Genomic DNA, 26,765 nt, shown 5'->3' on the forward strand with positions numbered 1-26,765 from the left:
TTAGACGTCCTTGCAAGCAGCTCTGCGAGTGGAGACAGCACTGCAGTGGAATCATTGGCCAGGGGCTAGATCCTGGCTGACGAAAATCTCTCCAGAGGAAGAAGAGATTGTTGGGATCACCCATTTGCACTTTGAAGAGCTACTCCTTGTGAGGAGACCACACAAATTAAATTTCTTGTGGTCTATAGCAAGTTCAGTGGCTTGAGAGCCAAGGGATTTACAACAGGCCCTTAACTGCTGTGCAGCCTTAACGGACATTTGACTGGCAACAGCCTCACCTTCTTAAACACTTTACAACTTAATTACTTTACAACCTAAGAGAGAGATTCCAAATTGCAGTGATGATCAAAGACTGTCGGTGAGTGCCTTCTTTCCGAAACTCAGAAGAGGGGAAAAAAAACAAAAAACAATGTTTTAATGGATTTTAATTTAAAAGCAAAAAGCTTAACAAGATCATGACTGAAGAAAATTTTAAACAGATAAAGGGAATAGTAATTCTAAAAAAAACCAGAATATTTTTTTTCCCTGACAAAAGTGCCTTTGAAAATAGCAAAATTAATTAGACCTTCATGGGAATGCTGATTGCTTATTATTAAGGACAGTAGATAATTGGTGGATTTTACAAAACAAGAAGATAAAGACAATATGAGCTAAACTGTGAGACTGTAACTATGGAGAGCTAATTGGGACTAAAGTGCTAAAGATAGAGGAAGGCAAAGGGGAAAAAAAGAAGCCTGCCTTTTACTTTCAGGAAAGTAATTGACATACTTTCACTTTCTCATAATGGCAACCACAAGAAAAGCTGCTAAATCAGGAGAAGGACACAGGGTCTCACTAGAACAACTTACAGATAAGGGCATTTCACCAGATTTACTGCAGAAAATATTTGAGGAATTTGGCAGAAAGATGACTGCAACAGTTAAAAAGGAAATGGAAGAAGGATTTGCAGGAATAAAAGAAGATCTGAAAGAAATTAAGAAGACTGAAGATGTAGGGCAACTAGCTTCAGACTTAAAACAAATTACTGATGAAATGGAAGTTTTGGAAAGTAAGACAGAAGTTATAAATAGAGAAATGGAGAAAGGTCTGGATAACTTGGCATTACTGGAACTGAGAGAAAAAGAATTTTGTTTAAGATTTAGAGCAATTCCAGAACAACATGGAGAAAATATTAGACAAAAGATTGTTAAGTCTCTAATTTTTTGGATTGGGAGGAAGATGACACTGAGACAGAGCTAAGGTTTATAGGATTAATACCTGTTTTGCAAAATTAAGAAATGTCCCAAGAGATGGCCTTCTGCACTTTGTCAGGAAGAAGATCGAGATCAAGTTTGATTGATACTAGACTGAGGATACTAGATTGCGGATTGATAATACAGATGTAACTATATGCTGCTGGCCATGCCAGGCCTTCCTGGAGCCTTGTGCAGCTTTCCTAAGGCCTTGAGCAGCCAGCAGCTACCTCGCAAAGGGCCAGGCCGGGCACGCCTCATCAGCAGTGGGAGGAAGATGGCGAAGGTCAGCCAGGGGTGGCAGGGGCAGCCAAAAGGGCAGAGATGGGGAGAGATAGGCAGGTGGGGGGGAGTTGAAGTGGAGGCAAACAGAGAAGGCTTCTGGGTGAGGACTGATTGCAGGTTAGACGTCCCTGCCAGCAGCTCAGCAAGTGGGGACAGCACTGCAGTGGAATCGTTGGCCAGGAGCCAAGGCTATATACGAGAGGGGCGGCAGAAAAATTTAATAATAAATAAGATAAACTGTACTTAAGGAAATTTCAATTAGCATACTACGTAAGAGAAAAGAATATTTTTTTTCTAACAAACCTAAACAGAAGAAAATTCCATTTCGATGGCTTAAGTTGGAAGTGGTGATTTTTACTTTTAAACAACAGAAATTTAGACTGAACTCTGTGCAGAAAGCAACAGATTTTTTGGAAAATTTTAAAGAAGAACTGGATGAAATACAAATGGAAATGACAATGAGAGATGATAGCAAACAAATGCCACAACAGACACAAGACACTGAAGAGGATTCCATGTTGGGTGCTACAGGTATTGACTCTTCTAAAATCTTGAATTTGCAAATAAACCAGGGAAATGGTTGGCATACAAGCTGAGAAAAGAAAAAGAAAGTGATATTAAAGTTACAAGAAGGTAATACTGTAAAAATAGATAATGCAAATATGCAAAAAGTGTTTAATCAGGTTTCTTTGTGAGCTCTTTAGCTATGTTGTACATGGGAGTCCCTGGCAATGATACAATTGGCCAAAGTGGTATGGCAGGCTTGTGTATTTTGGGGCCTCCCACGCTTCCATGGACACCCCAAAATACACAAACCTGGCATACCACTTCAGTATGCATTATATCTTATAACAAAAAGGTCACTATTTCCAGTGAACGATTGCTAGGGACTTTTCTGCTGTGGTTGCCTTGCAGCAAAATACTGGATGCATATTTAGGTGATTACTGTATCTCTGCACTTTAGTGGGGGGAGGGGTAAGATAATTCTGAACGGTACTCTAACTACTTGAAACCAGTAAAGAGATTACAGCTCACACTAATTGGATTTTCACAGCTCCCAATAATTCTGTTTCAATTTTTCATACACATACTAAGAGGGTCCAGTCAAACAAGAGCCAGTTGCTTCTACAATGCAAGACACTTGGGGTCTGAAAAATGTTTCTTTAGGCTTAAAAAATATTTCTTGATAATACAAACACAAACTACACAATACTTCCAATTATAGTACTACTTAAAAAGCAGTGTTGTTGGAAGTTATAAGTGCTCTTAACTGCCAAATCTATACATTGTTTCAAACGATATGTCTCTCAAAACATATTGCTACCCACTCTATTGAATGGGGCAGTAATAAAAAATAAAGAGGCTTCAAATAAGTTAATAAATCTTCTTGGAAATGACTTAAAGAAGAGTGCTTGCATGGTACAGTGATACATGGATCTTAGACACAGAAGCTCATTGGATGACTCTGAGTCAGTCACTGTTAGTTCAATTTACTTTACAGGTTTGTTGCTGTGGGAACAAATGTATGGAAGGAATTTTAAATAAACATACACATGTACAAAGACTACACAGTTTTAAGGGAAAATAAAATGTACATCTCCTTGAAGTCCTAGAGATAAGGCATGATATAAATCCAATGAATACATAACCTTACTTCATTACAAAATCTCTTTAAAATAATATACATGTACACACCACACATATTTAAAATACCCTATTAGATAATTAATGCATTTAATTCCATAACAATTAGCTTAGCCAGCAAAACTTTCATAACCACCAAAAGTATTTTGTTTTCAATTGCAGGAAAAACAAATCATTTGATTTTGATAAAATGGATTGCCTGCTTTTCATAAACACGTTTGCTATTGCTTATATAAATTAATTCAAATTAATTCATGGTCCCTTTTAGAAATTTCTTATAACATCACTATTATTATCCACTGCAGAATGATGTGCTAGCAAAAATATGCTCAGGCTGAAGCAATATATGTCTAGTAGGTTCTTCCTGAATTCACATTTCTGAAATAGTCAGGGGTTCAGACTGGCTCTGCAAATAATCTTCTATGCAAATTCCCAGCTTTACCCTCACAAAGTGGGAAATCATATCCTCAAGTCATGACAGCTGTTGTCTTTTGAAACCATTCCAATTTGTCTATGTGTATTATGTAATACAATATTTTAATATAGGTATTTATACCACAAGGACTTCAGCAAAGGATCGTTACCTTGTCGTGGTGCTGGAGCTTGAGCACCTCAATAATGCCATGAGCTAAACCGTGAAGGGCCACCCAAGACGGGAAGGTCATGACAGAGAGGTCAGACTAAATGCGATCCCTGGGGAAGGTAATGGCAACCCACCCCAGTATTCTTGCCGTGAAAACTCAATGGATCAGTACAACCAGAGATATGTTGGTATACCATCGGAAGATGAGACCCCCAGGTCAGAAGATGGTCAAAATGCTACTGGGGAGGAACAGAGGAGGAGTTCAACTAGCCCCAGACATGAGGACGCAGCTAGCTCAACGCCGAAAGAACGGCTAGCGGCCAACGGTGCTGGTGGTGAACGGCAAATCCGATGTTCTAAGGATCAACACACACTTACTGGAATGTAAGATCTATGAGCCAGGGCAAATTGGATGTGGTTATTGGTGAGATGTCAAGGTTAAAGATAGACATTTTGGGCGTCAGTGAACTGAAATGGACTGGAATGGGCCACTTCACATCAAATGACCACCAGATCTACTACTGTGGACAAGAGGACCACAGAAGAAATGGAGTAGCCTTCATAATTAATAGTAGAGTGGCTAAAGCAGTGCTTGGATACAATCCAAAAAACAATAGAATGATCTCAATTCGAATTCAGGGCAAGCCATCTAACATCACAGTGATCCAAATATACGCCCCAACCACAGATGCTGAAGAAGTTGAAGTAGAGCAGTTCTATGAGGATCTGCAGCACCTACTGGACAACACACCTAAAAGAGACGTTATCTTCATCACAGGAGACTGGAATGCTAAGGTGGGCAGTCAAATGACACCTGGAATTACAGGTAAGCATGGCCTGGGAGAACAAAATGAAGCAGGACGTAGGCTGATAGAATTTTGCCAAGACAACTCACTCTGCATAACAAACACTCTCTTCCAACAACCTAAGAGACGGCTTTATACATGGACTTCACCAGATGGACAACACCAAAATCAGATTGACTACATCCTTTGCAGCCAAAGCTGGCAGACATCTATACAGTCGGTAAAAACAAGACCTGGAGCTGACTGCCGTTCAGATCATGAACTTCTTCTTGCACAATTTAGGATCAGACTAAAGAGATTAGGGAAGACCCACAGGTCAGCTCGATATGAGCTCACTAATATTCCTAAGGAATATGCAGTGGAGGTGAAGAATAGATTTAAGGGACTGGACTTAGTAGATAGGGTCCCGGAAGAACTATGGACAGAAGTCCGCAACATTGTTCAAGAGGCGGCAACAAAATACATCCCAAAGAAAGAGAAAACCAAGAAGGCAAAATGGCTGTCTGCTGAGACACTAGAAGTAGCCCAAGAAAGAAGGAAAGCAAAAGGCAACAGTTATAGGGGGAAATATGCCCAATTAAATGCAAAATTCCAGAAGTTAGCCAGAAGAGATAAGGAATTATTTTTAAATAAGCAATGCGTGGAAGTGGAAGAAGACAATAGAATAGGAAGGACAAGAGACCTCTTCCAGAAAATTAGAAACATTGGAGATAAATTCCAGGCCAAAATGGGTATGATCAAAAACAAAGATGGCAAGGACCTAGCAGAAGAAGAAGAGATCAAGAAAAGGTGGCAAGAATATACAGAAGACCTGTATAGGAAGGATAACAATATCGGGGATAGCTTTGACGGTGTGGTCAGTGAGCTAGAGCCAGACATCCTGAAGAGTGAGGTTGAATGGGCCTTAAGAAGCATTGCTAATAACAAGGCAGCAGGAGATGACGGCATCCCAGCTGAACTCTTCAAATTCTTGCAAGATGATGCTGGCAAGGTAATGCATGCTATATGCCAGCAAATTTGGAAAACACAAGAATGGCCATCAGATCGGAAAAAATCAACTTATATCCCCATACCAAGGGCAAGATGGATAGATGATATTCTAGAGGTGATGGATTTGTCCCTGGGGGTGCTGGGGGTGTTGACGACCGACAGGAAGCTCTGGCGTGGGCTGGTCCATGAAGTCACGAAGAGACGGAAGTGACTGAACGATTAAACAACAAAACCACAAGGGATGATTGTCACAAATACACAAGCCTCCTAGATTCCCTTACGGGCTCTCTACCATCCTAATCCCCTACCTGAGTTTCGGTTGTCTGAGATGGCTACACGCTTGGATGCAAGTGTTACACTCAAGCAGGTATTTACTCGTGTTGTGCAGCACTTCATATCTGAAGGCAAAACAGTACTTTAGAGTACACAGGAACATTAATATAACACCTTTATGCAACTTCTAAAAGCAGGTGTATTTTTTCCTGGTATCACCTGTTCTTGATGGAGCGATGTTCCTGCTCATCTACAATCTGGATGGCGCAGAAGAGGAGATCCGCCTGCCACATAACTAAGGTTCCACGGTGTTCCTTTTTTTACCAGGGTTACACAACCCAACAGTTTTTATACTTCATATTGTTTGTACAAGAGTATGAAAGAATAATTGATTTTTATTTTAGTAAAGGCAAAAAGTACTTGAGAAAACTGCACCAAATCACATGAAGATCAGTATATTAAAGCCAGAACAAGCAAAGAGATAGAAGGACAGAGAATAGGGGCATAAATAAAATTACCTTCAGTGAGTGAAGCATCACTGAAAACAAATAACAGACCAATGATGTATCTCCCTATATGTTCCCTCTTAACTTTATCTCAGTGCTACCTTTTCTCTTCAGGATTTTGGTCACTGAACCTGAATCTTAGGGCTGGTTAGATAACTGGCTATAAAATCCTTACCTCTCTGAAGACATCCAACTAATATGAGCACAGTTTGGTGCGGTGGTTAAGGTGCTGGCTTAGAAACCAGGAAACTATGAGTTCTAGCTTCCCTTAGGCATGAAAGCCGGCTGGGTAATGTTGGGCCAGTCACTCTCTCTCAGCCCAACCCACCTCACGGGGTTGTTGCTGTGGGGAAAATAGGAGACAGTACTGTTAGGTATGTTCACCGCCTTTTGTTATATAAAAAAGATGAGATCAACAATAGCCTGCAGGCAAAGAAACTCATAACACCGCCTCCCTCAGAATTCCAACTTCTCACTGGAACAGAACAGTGACCTTAGAGTCATAAATCTGCCAACTAGCCAGCAAGCTCCTTATTTGAAATTGCTGACTAGCTTTCAGGCCACTCCCTCCTGTGTATGGAAATACAAAGGTTTAGAACAAAAATCATGAATTAGTTGTAGAACTTTATTTTTATTCCATAGTGCCACTACTTCATATAGAATCTCAGATTATTTTACAGAACTCTGTAGAATTCTACTCGTATGCAGCACTTAAAATGTGCATAAAAACACCTGAATGGCTTTATGGTCAACTTTTAATTTATCAAGAGGGGAAGAAACATTGATGGCTGGTTTTAAGAAAGGCTGAGGAACAAGAGGTATTATTGCAGATACACGCTGGATAATTGAGAAAGCCAAACAATTAAAAAAAAAAAGAATTCATATGTGCCTTGGTGGTTATAAGAAGGTCATTGTTTTGACTATGTGAAGCTGTGGAATGTCCTTAGGAAAATGGGATCCCAGAACAGCTTATTGTCCTGTGCAAAAACAATACACAGGACAAGAATCCATAGTCCAGATGGATCATGGTAAAAGAGACTGGCTCTAGGTTGACAAAGGAGTGAGACAAGGCTGTATACTTTCCCCTTAGTTATTCAACCTATATGTTGAATATATTTTAAAGCAGGCTGTATTGGTAGAAGAAGATTGGTAGCATGGATTTAAAACTGCAGGAATAAACATCAATAATCTGCATTATGTTGATTATCCTACTCTGATAGCCAAAAATGCAAATGATCTGCAACTCTAGTAATGAAAATAATAGAGCACCATGAAAAAATTAGACTATGATTAAATATAAAGAAGACCAAACTAATTACAACTGGTACAGCAACAAGCCTTAGAACTGACAATTAAGATATTAAAAATATTGAAGCTAGATAGCTTCTGACTTTTAGGATCTACTATCAACAGTAAACGATCCAGCAGTCAAGAAATACACTGCAGACTAGCACTTGATAGAGTAGCAATGAAGGACTTAGACAAAATATTCAGATGATGTGACATTTCTATACCTACAAAGAACAGAATTGTGCAAATAATGGTTTTTCTTGTATCGAAGTGAACACTGAACTTTGAAGATCCAAGACAAAGAATACTGATGTTTTTGAACACTGGGATCGAAGAAGACTCCTAAGAATATCGTGGATATTCATAAAAAAATTAATCATGGAATAATTAAACCTAGAATTCTCACTCAAGGCACCAGTGACTAGGCCAGATTGCCGGATTTTGGATGCATTATGCAAAGGCTTGGCTCTCTGAAGAAATCTATAAAGCTGGGAAATGTGGTAGGAAAGAGAAGAGGATGACCAGCAGCAAGGTGGGTTGACTTGATTACAGTGGTGTTGGGTGCAGTTTAAAGACTATGTACTCTGTTCAAGTACAAGCTAGGAGTATTAATGTTAACAATGGCTTCATAAAAGTAATACATCTATATTTGGCTAACCTTAAAAACGGTAAATGACCCTGCCAGGATTTCCAACTACTGAAAAACTACTTAAAAGACACATTAAGCACACACTCAGACAAGTGCTTTCTCTGTACTCAGATTTAGATAGCGAGAAACATCACACAGAGACATCACCAGTAAGAAGAAATCATCAGATATTCACTTTCAGTATAAAAGGTTATTCTGCGAACTGTAATCTAATCTAGACTAGTGGGCTACTCTAACAATAAATTCTAGAACTGGAATAATGTAGAAATCAGGATCAGTAAATACTGTTAAGATGTCATTTTCAGAGCTATTGCTCTGGTTCCCCATGTGACAGTCTGTTTATGTGCACACACACAAGCAAACAAAAAGGGGGGGATATAAAAGTAACACTAGGGAATTATGCACTAGATCAGTGTTTCTTAAACACTGGTCCCCTGGGGGTCCATGAAATCAAAATTGTTTGCCTGATATTGAAAATATTTGAAAAAATTTAAAGCAAAGTCACTCTTCTCATTATTATTATTTATTTGTTAAAAATATATTTTTTCATGAAAAATATTTTATTTATGTTAATATCTAATGGGTTTGTTTATTTATTTACCTATCAAATTTATATGGCCACCCATCTAACACAAGGTGACCCTGGGTGGCATACAATAAAACCAACAATAAAAACATATTATAAAACCACTTAAAATGCTTAAATAATTAAACATAAATAAGAACAAGATTGCAAGAGGGTTAAAATCAGAATGTTATTCGTGGTGCAGCCAATGTGCAGGCTCCCTGCTGCCAGGGGATCCCCAGGCCTGATGGAAAAAACCATGTTTAATATTGTTATTTTTACATGATTCAATAAATATTCTACGGATGCATCAATTTTAATTTTTAATATGGTAAATATCAATAAATATAATCCATACAAACAAAAGCTCTTTTGGGGTCCTCCATAATTTTTAAAAGTGGGAAGGGATCTTGAGAGCAAAAAGTTTAAGAAACACTGGACTAGATAGTGTCTCTACAAGAGGCACATTAGCCTGCTGTAGATAATAACAGTAGTGCTGTAAAGATGACAGATTGGACCAAAAGTTCAATTCACAATCAGTTATCTCAGGACATTTCAGAGAATCTGATCCAATTTACTGCTGTTGAAAAAGTCCAGGTAAAAGATTATATTTCAAATTCACACCTGATATTTACCTAACTACAATTTTTCCTATGCTGACAATGTTTGCTTTGTAAAGCACATGTGCAAGACCTTGGAAGTGCCACGAATCTTAAGTCATGATGCCTCAGGCAATCTTACAGGAAAATCAGAACATATGTGATTATTCGAAGAAAGCAACAATTGGACTACACCTACAATCATAATATAATGGAAAGGTATTTTGATCATGGCAGCCTATATGTATGAACCCATTAAGGTAAGGATTCCTAATTTGGCCTTCTGAGATGTCAGAGCTTCATGTCATACAATTTAATCCATGCTACATTTAAGAGTTTTTCAAGGGCAATAAAGTTCATGTAAGGTTCCTCATTAATTGTGCTAACTCTTATATTATTCTGACCTTCTGAGATCAGATGCATGAAATCAGAAACCTCACTATTCAGATAATATTAACTCAAATCATTCCAGTGTTTTTTTACAGTTGAAAAGTACACTGCCTTATAAAAACACAAGTTTAAGGCAATTAGCTCCCAGGTACAGTGGAAATACAGATGAAGATCCTATTAATTCAAAGCATATGCTTGTTGCAGGGAAAGATGAGATGATGAGTAGACCGTAAAAAGTGTAAATAATGATAGGGTGAAAAGAGTTTATAGCTTAGTTGGAACAGGTTGCTGTTGATTCCTAGTGATCGAACCTCAGTAATGGAGAATTCAGAATATCTGGTACAACAGAGCACTTTGGGATCTCTTTGGATCAGGTTGTGTCTCAGCTTGACTCAGCACCAGAGGATTTTAGGATTTAAGTAGCTGTGACGTGGATTGATCCCAGCCATTATTAGGAATGGTGCACTCTATGCTGTGCAGGATAGATTAGAGGGTCTGAACTGACTTGCAGATTAATAGGCATTTGGGGATAAAAGAATAAACAGTACAAAATTAAAATCCCATATAATATTTTGAATATTGTGTTTGCTTCTTTTACCAAACCTGTACATTCAAAATAATTTACAGCTAATATAGCAGGTGTGCAACTTAAGGGGAGCCTTAATCAAATAAACTTACAACAACCAATTACCAGTTTTGTTACTCATGCAGAATTTCATGTGTCCACATAGTATCTGATTGAGATGTTCAATATGTTGATATTGTTCAATATGCTGAAATAATTAATCTAGCATAGGTATCAAATAGCACAAATACTTAAATGAGGTATCAATCCAAATATACTTAAAATATAACATGTAGGCTATGCCAACTGTGTACTAGAAACAAAGATCAATAAATCAATTCGTAATAAATTCACAACTGAACAAACAATACTGCTATTTATTCCATGTAAAAGCTTTGAATTATTTTACAGGTATAATTCATCCAATCAAACATTTAGCATTTGTTAATCCTGAAAGATGACAAGACCTCTTTAAAACATCTCATCTTTTTCAATAAATTTTGCATAGAAACATGTTTCTCAAACACAGAGTTACCTGCTGTCACATTGGAAGCATGATAAATGTTTAATGAAAACAACACCACACAGCTTGATGTCAGACAACAGCTATCACACAGACCTACTTTGATCTAAACAGGCACTTAAAAAGAGTTCTGAGCATGGTACATACTACAGAACTCTTATAACCTATATGCAAATCAGGCAAAATTAGCATAAATGACTCCCTGCTGCATAAAGTACTATGAGGTAAAGAAAAAAGGCAAGCGCCAACAGTCTATGACTGCTGTCAAATTCAGAACAGTCAAACTGTCCTTGTTTATTCTGAACATCAGCCATGTACTGCAAATGTATCAATAGGCATTATTGACAAAGGAATGATAGCCATTAGCTATAAAAAGTATTATAATAATGAGTTAGTTTAATATGAAAAATACTATTAAACATTTTTCCTAGGAAGTTACTTTAAAAGATGACCAATAAGGCCAGCACCGATTTCTAAATTTTATAAAACTTATGGAACATGAGTCCATGTTACAAACATGAATTGATCTAAGCAAGAAGTACAAGTGCTGAATTTTTTAACTTACTTAAGAATAAATTCCTTTCCACTGTGAAGCAATATGCACATTCCCCACATATTTCCCAATATGATAATACACTTCTCAAATGAGATACCCTTTTTTTCTAACAATCACTTTTCATCAATAAAAGTTAGCTCTGAAGAAAGTGAGTCTAAACATTTCTGCTCTTTGAAGAATCCTAGACAAGAACCTTCCAGAAGAACCTGCAGTTTACCTATTTAATCATGCAGAGCATAGTTAAATATGTAACTCTAAGTAATGTCATACTGCAGTCAGAAAATCAAATCTGATTTTCTATGAAAAAAGAAAAAGGCTTTAAAAAAGAACAAAAAGATCTGATTTAATGAAACTTAACAGATCTTTATGACACAAACTACTGATCTAATTCTTATTTTACTTTTAATAAAACAGGAGAACCTGTCATAATATGTTCAAAACATCCTTTCCTTTCCTGCATGAGACCACTGGGCGAGGTGTTAACGGTTTGGGGTGAGGTATCATCAGTATGCTAATGATACCCAGTTTTATATCTCCATCCCAGGCTGCCTGAGTCATACCGTGGATGTCCTGTCCCAGTGCCTGGAGGCTGTAAGGGCCTGGATGGAGTGCAATGGACTTCAACTCAACCCAAGCAAGATTGAGTGGCTTTGGTATGTGGGCCTTCTGGTGACAAGGCTTTTCCATTGTTGGTCCTGGATGGGGTTGCACTGCCCCAGACAGACCCAGTGTGCAACCTGGGGGTCCTCGTAGACTCACAGCTCTGCTTGAAGAGCATGTGGCAGTAGTGGCTAGGAGGGCCTTTGAACACCTTTGGGTTCTACGCCAGTTACACCCATTGCTGGACCAAGAGGCTTTGCTCACAGTCACTCATGCCCTCGTGACCTCCTGTCTGGACCACTGCAATGCGCTCTACATGGGGCTGCCCTTGAAGAGCATTCAGAAGCTTCAACTGGTACAGAATGCGGCTGCCCAGATAGTAAATGGTTTCGGATATTCAACACATGTAACACCACGACTACATGAGCTTCATTGGTTGCCACTGTGCTTCTGGGTGCAGTTCAAGGTGCTGGTTGTCACCTTTAAAGTCCTTCATGGCTTGGGACCGGGTTACCTAAGGGACTGTCTTCTCCCAGTTTTTCCACCCGTCCAATTAGGTCTGGTAGGTTGGGTATGCTGCAGGTCCCGTCAGCCAAGGAATGTCAACTGGCGGAGACTAGAAGGCATCCCTTCTCTGCTGTAGTGCCTGCCCTCTGGAATATTCTCCCTTCAGAGATCAGGATGTCCCCAGCTCTGTTTGGGTGTGTGTGTGTGTGTATAAGTTTGTGTATTGAGAGAATCCCCCATGTATGTATAAATTTGTGAAACTTTCTGTTAGAGGGAATACATATGATTTAACATTTTAAATTTTATTTTTTATAGGTATCATACATAGGTTTCAAACTTCATTTAGAAGCCTATTAACATTTGTTTCTAAATAATATAAATTCATTGTTTTCAAATACCATATACTAGCAGATCACCAAGAACAAAAATACTGTATTTTTTCAATTATATAATAATAGTATGAATATTTCAGAGAATAAAATCAGTCAAGAAAATATTATTTCATTGATCATTAAAATAATTATTTTAGCCTGTCATAATATATGGTTTTTAAGCAACCTGTTTTTTCAGTGGTTTCAAGAAAGGTCACATGTTTCTGATGAAGTATTTAGAGTTGAAGCAATTCAGGGATTAAGTATATGTTTTGCCTAGTTCAACAATCTGTGTTTCTAAAATTATTGGAAAGATTTCTCTTCTACAGACTCAAGAGAACCACTGCAAAGCAGTACTGATATATAAACCTTAGAACTTTCTAGCCTTTCTAGGGTTTAAGGAGAAAATTTAAGCATAAAAGCTTACTAACAGAAGCTATTTAGTTTATTTGCATATTTAATAAACTTCCAACTACTATTTTTAGACAAAGACAACTATTAAATTATGCTCAATAAGAGACTAGAATGAGACCTAGAATTATTTATTTATTTATTATTTAAATTTATATCACCTCCCATCTCCCCCAATGGGGGACTCTGGGCAGTTTAAAATAAAAATGATAACAAAAACATCCAAACCTAAGTTACAGTCTAAAAATATGAATACGATGATAAATATAAAATCCAAGCAAAGATGGAGTCATGATCAATAAGGGGTGCTGTGGCGCCAACCACCCCCAGGTGGAGCTGTTACCCTCCCCATCCCAAGCAAGGTGGCAGAACCAGGTCTTCAATTTCTTCTGGAAGTCTGGGAGCGAGGAGACCTGTCTCAACTCCAGGGGCAGGATATTCTAAAGGGTGGGCGCCACTGCCAAGAAGGCCTGCCTCCTGGACCCCGCTAGGTGAAATTCCTTTGCAGATGGGGTCGTAGCATGCCCACCCTGCCTGACCAGGTGGGGTGGGTCGATGTTATGGGGATGAGATGGTCCCTCAGGTAACCTGGTCCCATGCCATGTAGGGCTTTAAAGGTAATAACCAACACGTTGAATTGGACCTGGAAGCAAACTGGTACCCAATGCAGCTCACGTAACAGTGGTGTCACATGTGCCAATTTTACAGCACCAATAACTGTCCACGCAGCCGCATTCTGGACCAGCTGAAGCTTCCGGATACCTTCAAAGGTAGCACCATGTAGAGCGCATTGCAATAGTCTATATGGGAGATGACAAGGGCATGAGTGACTGTTCGGAGGGTATCTTGGTCCAGGAATGGGCGTAGCTGGTGCACCACCTGAATATGTACAAAGACCCTCCTGGCCGCAACTTCCACCTGCTCTTCGAGCAGGAGTCGCGAGTCCAGGAGGACCCCCAGGTTCCGCACTGGTTCCGAATGGGGCAATGCCACCCATCCAGAACCAAAGAAGACAACTTCCTGGAAACTGCGGGGCCTTCAATCAGTTGAAGCCTGTTGTTCCCCATCCAGACTCCCACAGCCCCCAGGCACTTGGAGAGGGTGGAGACCACATTACTTACTTCACCTGGGATGGAGATATATAACTGAGTGTCATCAGTATATTGATGATACCTCATCCCATGGCGACAGGTGATCTCACCCAGTGGTTTCATGTAGATGTTGAATAGGAGAGGAGAGAGAACCAAACCAACCATTGTGGCACCCCACAGTTCCCCACAGGAGTGGTTGAGGGTCGGATCTCTCCTCTCCTATCACCACCGACTGGGAACGGTCCTGGAGCAAGGAGATGAACCAGCGCAAAACTACACTGTCCACCCCCAACCCCGAGCTGCCCCAAAAGGATACCATGGTTGATGGTATCGAAAGCTGCTGAGAGATCCAAGAGAGCCAGGATGGATGCACTCCCTCCATCCCGCTCCTGCCAGAGATCATCCAAAAATTTTTGTTTTTTGAAAGAGAATACTTCATTAAAAATTATTTTTAACACGGTATAACATTAAATCTGTTAAATTTCTTTGAGCTTCAGTACAAAAAGCAAACTTGCTACATAATACCCGGCAAAGTTAAGACTGCAATCATCACTTATATTTGTATACACAACCTGGAAGCAATTCATGTCTTCAAAGCAATTGAATTAGAAAGTTTGAATGCATGTATGTATGCGTGCGTGTGCCCATGTGCTTATGTGTATATATATAAATTAATAAATCAGATACAGAGGTAAGTACTAGATTTCAATTAATTTGCTTCAGACTTATGCACATTTTGACAATATTAGTATCAGGAAGGTAACTTTAATATAACAGTATAGAAAATGCATTTACTTATCTCCAGACTTGAAATACCATAAAAATAAAAAAGAAATACCTAGCACAGTGTAGTCATTGTTGGAAATCTGATAGATGACTTTTATTGGAATAAAAGGTTCCACTGAATAGCAACTCACAAAGAGACCTATTAAAATGATATTTCAGTTTTTTTGCAATAAAAAACATCTGGTTAGATTTTGGTCATGCAATAAATACTCCTCACTTCAATAAATCATAATGGTGATGTTACAATTATGCATTTAAACATAGCATCACTGCCATCTCATAAACAGTAATGTAGAAACTGATTACCTTAAGAAGAGAAAATGACACTTTATAAACAGTATAGGAAAAAAAATTAGCAACTCTCCACTGAATATAATGGTTCCTAAGATTGAAGCAATTTTTAAAAGAAAACTAAATCGATAACATTAGAGCTCATTATCTGATTAAATAAAGGAAAATCTACAGCAAAATATTTTTAAGAGCAATACAGTGATTAATACTTGCTGATTTCTGTAAACTACAGTATTATACATTTTTGAGATCCCATTTTTACATTTCAAATTGGTATCAACAAATATTAGAAGTATTCTTTACCCTGTTAGAATTGATAAATTTAAGACAAGTTATAATTTTTAGCAGCTTTCCCCAGCCTGCATCTAACATATGTTTTGAACTATAGTCTCTATTATGACTATTATGTTGTCTGGTGATGATGGGTATTGTAGTTCAAAACACCAGAAGGTGCAGATGGAGGTTTGTAACTAGCTTACATTACTATGATTTTGATAGAAAAACACAATGAATTCCAACTAAGTTTTTCTACCAGACCCAGAGTTCATATAAATACAAATCTAATAAATTCTTGTTACTGATGGTACAAGATATCCTCCAACATTTCCAGTTAATTTTGAAATATATAATTGCATTATCTATCCACTCTTAAGCTCTGCCTCACTCACAAGTTAGTGCTTTGATATTTATACCAACAGGCATTATTTAACTGCATATCATAAATATCTGAAAAGTGATCTTAAGTGCTTGCTTAACTGCTTTCTGTACCACTATAAACTTGAAGAAGTTTCTCCGATGAAACACAAAACTTAATTTCAAAGGTTATCTTCTTGAAAAGTAGCAATACTTCTACAACTCACTTTGTGTTCAATGTTTATCTTATGTTCTTCTGCACTATCTCCTGCATTTTCTAACACTCTCAGTGCCAAGCTTGGCCAATCACACATCAGAGATTCAACAAGCCTTGAAGGAAAAACATTCTATATAACACTAAAAAAGTCTGCCTAGACAAACACCGGGAAAAACAACACAGAGCAGCTGTTTTCAAAGTGTGGTCTGGGGGCCCCAGGAGTACCTGAGACCCTTTCAAATGTCTCACTTTTAAATTTTAATCCAGAATATATCGATAGATATAACCCACATAAACCAAAGCTATTTGGGGTTCTCAATCATTTTTAAGAATGTAAAGGGGTCCTGAGACCAAAATGTTTGAGAACTGCTGACCAACAAAGCTTAGACATTGGATGAGGAGAGCCTGTTAGTCTATGGTGGCAAAAAAAGCTTATGCTTTTTAATAAAATTTGTTAGTTGGAAAAGGTGCTACCAAACTTCTGGTTTTTAACAAGGCTTACTGTTCTTATGACAACTGCACCTTATCCTATAGACCAATTTGTTTAGCGCCAATCCACAATAATTTCTTGACGCAGTGAAGATCTGGACTCAAGTTCCACTTCCCCTGCGTCAGCATTCACTGCCTTTAGCCATAGTACCCTTCAGAAGCACCTGCAAGATCTAATAATAGGACACACTACTTTGCAATGGTTCTGTTTCCATTTTTGGGGAATATTTCTTTTATTAAATATATTTTATTAACTATCTTAGGAAATATATAATATATAAATAAAAAAGGAGAAAGAATAAAGGAATAAAAGGGTAGAATACAAGTGAATAGACAGGAGATTTACAAATATCACAGAAATTAAAGTTTTTCAGTATTGATTGTCAATTAATTTTTACAATTAATTAATACTGAAAAGTGAAAACCCAACTCTTCCCTCAGGCATTGGGCTAGGATGGGAGTTGAGCTAGGAGGTTGTTTGGTCTGGCTCCTGGGAGGAAGTGTAATTTCGTTTTTATCTCTGTTTATAAATCAATCAATCAAGTTATGTTATATTGCCTTGAAAACTTGACAATCACTTTTAAGCTCCAAACAGAATATAAATATCAGGAACAGTAGTCAGTACAGTATGAATCATAAAATAAAATTTTAAACGATAAATTCTGTCCATACTGCATTTGTTCTGATTTTTAAAATCCTATAAAACTAAAATAATTAAGATTTTATGTGAAAGAAAATGCAAATCTTGGAAATTGTACAAATCCATGTATAAAATTATAATCTATAATAATTAGAAATAGTTTTCCAAATTAAAATAAATTGCATGTCAGATTTACTTTTAAGATACAAAGCTATTTTAGACATCAAAGAATCAAATTTCTTCCACAACTTAAGCTATTCTTTCACAGAGGGAATCAAACATCCTTTCCAATAAGAGGCAAAGAGTATTCTCTCAGTTAGTATATACAAAGCTAATTCAGTATACTTTGTGGAAATATATGGTTTAATGAAGATTGATAAGAACATTGCACATTGAAAAGGAAATTCAACTTCCAAAAAATTTATTTCATTCTGATATAAAAAATTTGCCAGAATTGTTGAGCTTCAGAACAATGCAACCTGACAAAAAGGAATGATCCAATCTGATCATCACATTTCCAATGTTTTTTCAGAAAATGCACTATCCATTTTTGCAAAAATGACTGGGATAATATATTAGGTAAGGATCTTATACCAGTCTTCTCTAAGTATGATATTCAGTGTAAATTTAATGTTCTTCTTTCAATGAGATTCCCACTGTTGCCTATCTATTACAACATCTAAATTCTGCATCCATTGATCGTATTTAACTTGTTAGGTTTCTCAATCTTGGGAAGATTTCTGATGGTGTCATTTAGAGACAAATGCTTTTTGAAATGGTGTACTTCCCCAATCTATTCTCTCTCTGATTCTTTCAATATTTGTCAATCTGCTAATAACATGCAAATCATGTATTAGTGTAGTGGGGGGGATTTGTTTTGACTTGCATTGCTTTTTAGATTGTTTTAGTCCAGGCTGTCTGTGTGCTTTTATGTTTTATTTGTTTTTATGGGTTTTTTGGTTCTGTATGCCACCTAGGGTCCATTGGAGTTGGGCGGTATAACAAATTATTAGTATTATTTCTCTGTGACAATTTCAGGTTATGTTATGACTGTTCAGAATGGCTCCCTCCAGTCAATAATAGCTTAATGAGAAATGATAAATCAAAGCAGATAAAGTGGAGATTAACAGTTCAAAGAAGTAGTAGATCTTTCAAATCCCAATGAGGTCACATTCACTTAGAAAGTGCAGATATGTAGTTGGGAAATGGGTTGTTCCTGAAACTATTTTTTTCTCAGGTTTGGTATACTAAGACATGGCTAGGACTGCCTGTCCCTTTCTAGAAGAACAACCTTTAAAATGCTGGCGACCTCTAGGACTGACTGCTATAACAAACTCTACATGCTTTTGCATCTAGTCACAAAACTTTTGATGGTACAAAACTCAGCGGCCAGGTTGGTCTCTGGAAAAACTCAAAGGAGCCACATTACAACTGTGCTTAAAAGCACGTCAGCTGCCAATTTCTTTCTGGCTGAATTACAAAGTGCTGGTTATTAGTTTTAAAAACCTAAATGGCTTGTGATTTTTTTTTCTACAGCTCACATTATCTGAGGAGGTTTTCCTATAGTTGTCACAAGTTTGTCGATGGGAACTTGGGATCAAGCTTTAACCACCCAAGTTTTTTGGGATGGACTCCCTGTCAAGTTGAGGAGCTTAAACACTTCAATTTTAAAGTCCTAAAAACACCCTTTTTAATCCAGGCAGGTAATTGTTGGTTTTAATCATGTTTAATTGTTGTTTAAATTGTTTTAATACTGTAAACATTTTTACTGTAAACATATTTTAAGTTTCTACTTAAATCACTAAGAAACTTCATAAATCCTTGGTATAATGTTGTGGCCAAATCCTGGCTCACCTAAAGCAACCAAATCAGGAGGGTGGGGGGTCTTTTCACCACCCCAGTGATCAACTGAATAAAGAAATACAAAGAAATAACTATAGAAAAGGCACTATTTTTGACTCAGGCTTTCATTTGAAATCAGCTAGGATCTTCTTTGGAGGCATTCCTGTAGATCAGTGTTTCTTAAAATGTGGTCTGAGGACCCCTGGAAGTCCCCCAAGATCCTTTCAGGGGTCAAAAGAATCAATTTTTTTTTGCCAGATATTGAAGATATTTGCAAAAATTTGGAACAATGTCACTTTTCTCATTATTATTTTTTATTTCTTAAAAAATATAGGTTTTTCATGAAAAATATTTTATTTATGTTAATATCTAATGGTTTAATATTATTCTTTTTACATGATTCAATAAATTAATATTCTACTAATGTGTCAATTTAAATATCAATAAATATAATCCATAGAAACAAAAGCTCTTTTGGGGTTCTCCATAATTTTTAAAAGTGGGACACTGATCTAGATGTCTTCACTTGAAGCAACTGAGAAGACAGCAGTTTCTGTGGAATGCCAAATCCATTGCTTGCTATCATATAGGTACCAGCCAAAATCTATTCTGTTTCTGTCCCTTGGGGGCTGAATGCTACACAATTTTGTGCTTGCAGTTCCTTTACTTTATAGAGCTATTTTGTTGGTAAATAAACTACTTTCATCTGCTTTGATCTTGTATATTAACATACTATTTTATCCTATTCCTACTTTGAATCTTATATTTTCTATTTAATGACAAGGGTTTAGCCTAAAAGATGCTCTTCCATTTACATAAATTCCCCCTCTAACTGCAATTTCCTGTATCATATCCATTTCGCAAAGGGGCCTTCATTCTGTGAGTCTGGGGATGAAACATACAGGGCATGAACAGGAACAGTAGTAGGAAAGCCTCAGTAAGAACATTAAAAAAGCCCTACTGAATCAAATTAAAGGGCATCTATATAGATCAGCATCCATTTTCTCACAATAGCCAACTAAATTTCTGTGAAAAGCCCATAAAAATGAACAGTAAATAATTCTGTCTTTAAGATATTGTAGTTTATAGTATGGTTTATAAGCCTTTGAATTAATGAATCAATGTATAGAGAACTTCTACCCTATACTATTAAAACAATACAGAAATAATGTATGCAAAGTCTTTTCAAACTCTGCTACTGAGCTTAGCAACTCAGTGTTTTCCAGATGCTTTGGATTCAAACACCTATCAGCCTCAGTTAGTACAGCCATGACAACAGAATTTGAAAGCTGAAGCCCAAACATCTGAAAGGCTCTAGTATCCAATCATGTGCTATAATTATTGATGATGATGATGATAGAAGCAATAATAGAAAACAAAATTGCAGGCAGAGACACGTGCAAATATGTATAGGGGAAAAGGAAGTGCAAAACCCTAATAAATATCTAGAACTGTTGTCCAGATTTGCTGCAGTTAAATGGTTAATCAGTGACTGAGTTAGATAGGAGAATGGGGAGATTGCTAAGAGTAATATTTACATTTTTATGTACATTTATATGTGAAATAATTTAAACTGTTTAAAAAACACCACACAATGACATTCAAAATAGCTTACTGTTTCATTCAACATGTTTCTCTTGATACTTACCCACTTTTGTTGTAATGCTGCTCCTTCTCTTTTCCTTTGAATCTTTCCTTCTCCCTTGCTTTCTCTTTATCTCTGCCTTTACGTCTCTCTTTCTCACGAGACCCACTGCGGGTTCTTCTATGAGTAGTTCTTTCACTGCTGCGGCTGTAGGATCGTTGTTGAGGTCTGGAATGTGATCTATAATTAGAAAAATAAATGCAAACCATTTTAATAGTAATATCCACTTATGCTTTTCTCTGCATTAAACCTAGTTTGTTCATAATTATGTATTTTTAAAAGATGCAAATAAAATTAAATATGTGAAAACAATGTGAAAACAATCTAAAAGAGATTAAATAGATGTGGAGAGTTAAAATTTATCAAGCATGAGTGTCCAAATACATCAGAAGCAAGGGGCTTATCATTTCCTTCAGAACATGGAGAAACGAGAACACGAAGTTGTAACAGATTCTCATACCAAAGCAGCTCCAGAACTATCCACATGGACAAGTTTTAAAACAATATTATTCATAAAAGAAAAAGAAAAAAGCACCTAAGCACAAAAAATATTTTGGTTTATATCCTTAATTCAGGGTTTTTCAAACCATGCCCATGGAACCCTATGGTTCTGTAAGAGATTAAGGGCAAAAAAAAGTTTAAACACAGCCAATTTTCTATCACCTGAGCTTTACCTTTTGAACAGGGGTTCTGGGAATTTTTGTTTTAAACTAATGGGTTCTGCAGCTTGAAAAAGTTTGAAAATCCCTGCCTTCTTTAATACATGGAGTTTATAATGGGAAAATTTTCCATCCTCTTTTTTCCTTTTACAGCATCTATACTCCTTCTGAAAACTCTGCCTCAAAGACTAAAAGCTAATCTTAAACCATGTGGGATGTGCAGTGAATGTACAAAAATAGGAGAGCTGCATTTAGTTTTGGACAATACTCTTTTCTCTCTGCAGTTATGTTTCCAGTTAGAAGGTTACTGTTGGTAACTTGCCTTCTTTTAAGAACATTTTTTCTAGTATCCTAGACTGGATCATGTAAGATACTAAGAACAGCAAAAAAGGTGTCTTGAAATATATACAAAGTAAAGGGAAAAGAAAGGAATAAATATACCAGCTTCTCATTAAAGGAATAAGATGCTAACAGCTAACCAAAAAGAGAGAGAGAGAGAGGGAGGAAAAACTAACTCAGCTCCTATTTTGGCTCTAATAAGAGGGTAAGTTTTCCATCAAGCAATTGCAAAGAGTAGAAAAAAGTAAGGGATTCAAGCCTGAGATCCATAGAGATACAGTCAGGGTATCCATATTTACTTTGACTTTGAATTTTAAGGTAAGGACAAGATGAATGTTTTGGCTGATAGTCTAATAAAATGTTTATTTAATACCACTGAGAAATCATAAAGAGCAAGAGATGTTGCAGGCAACTGGAAGAGGGCAAATGTTTCCTTATCTTTTGAGACAAAAACAACAAAAACGCTGCACTGGATGTTTGCAGTAACATGGGAATGAAGGGACAGCGCTGAAACATCAGCTACTGTACATCTGAGAGGCAGCAGAGGAAAGAAAGAGATGGAAAAATGGAGAAGGGGGCAGTGGCTGCAGCTTAGAGGAGACAAGAAAGGCATTGGGAAGATGGAGGGGTGATGCACCAGCACAGAGGCTATATCACAGAGGAGGGGATGTTGTACATCAGCTTTCACCTACTTGCCATTTAAATCACTCTAAGATCCCACCAGATTTTGTTTTGACCAAACCCTGGAATAACCAAACCACGTTTTGTCAAATTACAACTCATCTGAAACATTTCAGTAAAAGAATACAATTCCAGGTTCTGCAATTCAGGGTTCAAAACAAAATGGATTTTCCATTTCATGCACACATCCAGTTGAAAACTATTTAGAGCTGTGTAGCACTTCAGAATTGATCACCCAACAGCGCTTCAGAATGTGTGGGAATGTGAATATAGCATTGGTTTGCAGTACTGGAAAGCAGTCACGCTTTTTCCTGGGATCACATAACAGGTATAGAGACATTAGTGCAATCCCAGGGAAAAATACAGCTGCTTTAGAGTGTTACAGACATCCATTCTAAAGCATCTTTTGGAAATTGAATTCAAAGCACTACACAACTCTATTAATTAGCCAGTCACCATGGGTTGTTTCTACCCATCTGACCCGGTCAGACAGGATGGGAATGCTTTGGGTCCCATTGGCCAAAGAATGGCAGTTGGTGGGACCTAGAAGATGTACCTTTTCTGCCCTAGCACCCAGTTTATGGAAGATTCTACCTCCGGAGATCAGGATGACCCCAACCCTGCTGGCCCTAAGGTCCTTAAGACCTGATTCTGTGCCAAGGTGTACAGGGACCCACTCTTGGTTATGCTAGTGATTTGGGTTGATGTTGCTCAGCCACTGTATATTTTAACTTTTGTAATGTTTATAATTGTTTTTATTTTAACTTTGTTCGCTGCCCAAGGTCACTTGTTGAGATACGTGGTCATATAAATTGGATAAACAAACAAGTCTTGCCAGATTAGCCTCATCTCATCTGTTAATGAGACATATCTATCTTATTAAATAGATACCTCTTGATTTAAAGCATTTAACAAAATATCCCATGACATCCTAATTATTAAGTGTGGTTTGGATAGCATAACAAATTAATAGGTTACACAGCTAACTTCAAAATCATGCATATCAATGGTTCATCAAACTTGAGAAAATATATACGGTACATTCTAGGCCGTATAGTCTTCAACATTTTGCTTAATGACTTGGAGGAGAGGGAGGAGGAGGGAATATTTACAAAATCTGCCAATAGTACAAAATTGGGTGTGACATTGGAGGTGGAGTAGGGGTGGGGAGAAATAAAATTCCAAACAATCTTTATAGTTAAAAATGGTCTGGAAATAACAGAGTGCAACTGAAGAAGGGTAAATGTGTAGTTCTTCATTTAGGAAACAGAAAGCAAATGCAGAAGTATAGAATAAGGATTCATATAATAGTGTGAGGTGGATGCAAAAAAGGGAAACACAGTTTTAGCTGCAACAACAGAAGTTATTGTTTCAAAATTACAGGAATTTATGTTTTATTGGTCAGACATCACCTCCAGCATTGGGTCCAGTTCTGGATACACACTGCAAAAAAAGTCAGATAAACTGGAATAGTTTCAGAGAAAGACAAAGAAAATGATCAGGCACTAGATCTGATCTATGCAAGTCCTATGCAGAGGAATTGAAGACACTGGGAATGTTTGCCTTGATTTAAGTTACAGAAGGGCAAATTCTGGATGAATGTTTATGTAGTATAAAACAATTTCCCAATTATTATTGTTAAAATCAAATGCCAAACTATTTACAAAAATAGCATGGTGATTAGGAATGATGCATTGATGGAAGAAAGGATTATTATTATTATTATTATGAAACTTCATATGCTGCCTGACTCTGGGATAAGGGGAAGAGGAAACCTGATTTGCTTCCCATGACCTCAAAAAGTTGTGGGATCACACAAAAGGTTAAGTCAAATTCAAAGATCTTCAAGAGTTCTTAGATTTAAATAATCCTATCTTATCTAACTTAGAGAGCACAGAGAAGACTACACCATCTAAACCCATAAGCAATCTCTTCATTTCTTTAGCAATTTGCTCACCTTTTTTAAAAAAAGGTTGAAAATATCCATAAAGGACTATCCAGTTAGTATATAATAAGTGCTAATTTGCTAACTTCTTCACAAGTAATTAATTAAAATCTTAAATATCGGGTAAAATCTCTTGCAGTAAATTTAACATCTGCTCCATAAGCATAATTGGTTTCACAAGAGCCTTATGTAATCCAAACACTAACCAAGTTGAAATAAATAAAACAGATTTTAAAACAGGTTTGAGAAAATCTGCATCTAATTAGCAGGTAGGCACTACAACTGTATAACATTTTTATACATTTGTATTTATGAAGTGACAGAAGATCTAAGGACTTTTTAAAATGGCGTTTATTGTTCAAATAAGAACTGTTTGCTGCATACTAAAGTGATTTAAGTCCTTATAGAGCTGCTTTGAAAAAGATCATAAATGGTGAAAGAAAACATGTGGATAACTGTAAAAGTAGAAAGAATTTGCGACAAAAAACAGATTCGCATACCATAACCAAAAGGAAACTACACTTAATTAAATGTACACTACATCTGCAATATCAGCCTAAATAAAATGTGAAACTACTAATTTTCATTGTTCTGTAGGAAATGTGGTCAGTGTCATTTAACATTCACCCAACAACCTTACTCTAATACAATAAAACACTCTTTAATCTTTTAAAAAATCCCACAATTTAAAAAACATTAACATTTCCAGTTTTCAGAAGGGTAAAAATTGATGGAGCCTCTTCTTACTCTGTTGTAGAGGACAGATTAAGTAAAAAAGTTAAACTCGCTTAAAAACAGGAACAATTGCATTGCTTAAGTTTTCCAAATTTCTAGTATGCTATATTTTTTAAAACCAAACCTATTAATAACACTTTGTCTAACACTAGCATCAGTAATTAAAACTAAACAAAATATCAACCACTGTTTTCATATAATGGTCATTACAAATGTTCTAATTAAGAACAAAATAGTTCAAAATTAGACAGCAACAGTTAGAGAAAAGAAGCACTGACAGAATTGCACAATTGTTTTTTTTATTCAGTAGTGTCTCTGCAGCTATCTCATATTGTTCAATATAAAATTAATTGTATTGAATGAATTCAAGTTTGGTTCAAGAGGCTCCATTTTTGTATAACCTATGCTTAGCACACCAGTGGAATCTGGGTTGGAGTAGGGAAGAAGAAAGTTACAAATCAAACGTGTGTGGCTAATTTAATGAACCATATTCCATACCAACAGTATTGTTAAAATACACTTATCACACTGTTAAGATAAATAGCTTTTACATCACCAAATCTACATAAATGAATTTTTGTCCATTTATTTTATACATTTCTTGATTCCAGCCATCAAATCTAACATTAGTTTCCAAAGAACTGATAGTTAACTATTAATGGGAACCTTACTAGAAGTTCTCAAAATCATATCCAGATTTATTGTTGAATATTTAATAAATATAATTTGTAGACTATTCAACATGAAATGTTATATAATTTCTGACAACACACTATAATTTACTGTGCTTTGCTTGCCAAAACTTAACACATTAAAAAATTAATGAAACTAGAGATATTTTAATAGTTTCCATGGTGCACATTGAACAGTTCATTTGCTAGTACCCATCCATCCTAGGATAGCTCCCCCAACTCAGTCCCCTTATTTAATCTCATCAGTGATATCTTGCCTTGTTCAAATGCTTTGTTCAAATAACAGAGTTAACAGAGTTCCAAGCAAAAACAAGACCTCAGTCTACTATTATTGAGCATTCACCTAATGAGAAATCCCTTTGTCTGTTTCCCATAATAGCCATGCAAGTGTCTTGTGACACCCATAAACAGACCATGAAGGCAATAGCAGTTAAATATTTAAAGTTGCATATTTTACAGTATTCAACTAAATGTTCAATTTATTCAATGTACATCTGCCTCTACCTTTCTTATGTAATACACCAGTAATAACAAAAAAATTCAGGAAGGGCAAGTAGTTCTCTTTCACATCCTATTTAATTCTTCTGATCCTAGTTTTCTTTATAATTTCACCTGAATATATGGCAGCTTGAAGAGTTAGAGGATGGCACACATACATTGGCCAGACCTCTGCCTTCGTCTGTTCCATACAACTATCTTTTGCACAGAAATTATAAACTATTACTCAGTGACTAA

General features: G+C 36.8%; 1 protein-coding gene across 1 annotated transcript in view; it reads right to left on the reverse strand.

Moving 5' to 3' along the window:
* RSRC1 (arginine and serine rich coiled-coil 1) overlaps window positions 1–26,765 on the reverse strand; it is a 194,331-nt gene that overhangs the window by 139,636 nt on the left and 27,930 nt on the right. The window contains exon 4 of the mRNA XM_063306512.1: window positions 20,983–21,159. Within this exon, the coding sequence (XP_063162582.1) occupies window positions 20,983–21,159 (177 nt within the window). The remainder of the gene's footprint in view (window positions 1–20,982; window positions 21,160–26,765) is intronic.

Source organism: Candoia aspera, chromosome 6 (assembly GCF_035149785.1).
Source record: "Candoia aspera isolate rCanAsp1 chromosome 6, rCanAsp1.hap2, whole genome shotgun sequence".
Lineage (NCBI taxonomy): Eukaryota > Metazoa > Chordata > Lepidosauria > Squamata > Boidae > Candoia > Candoia aspera.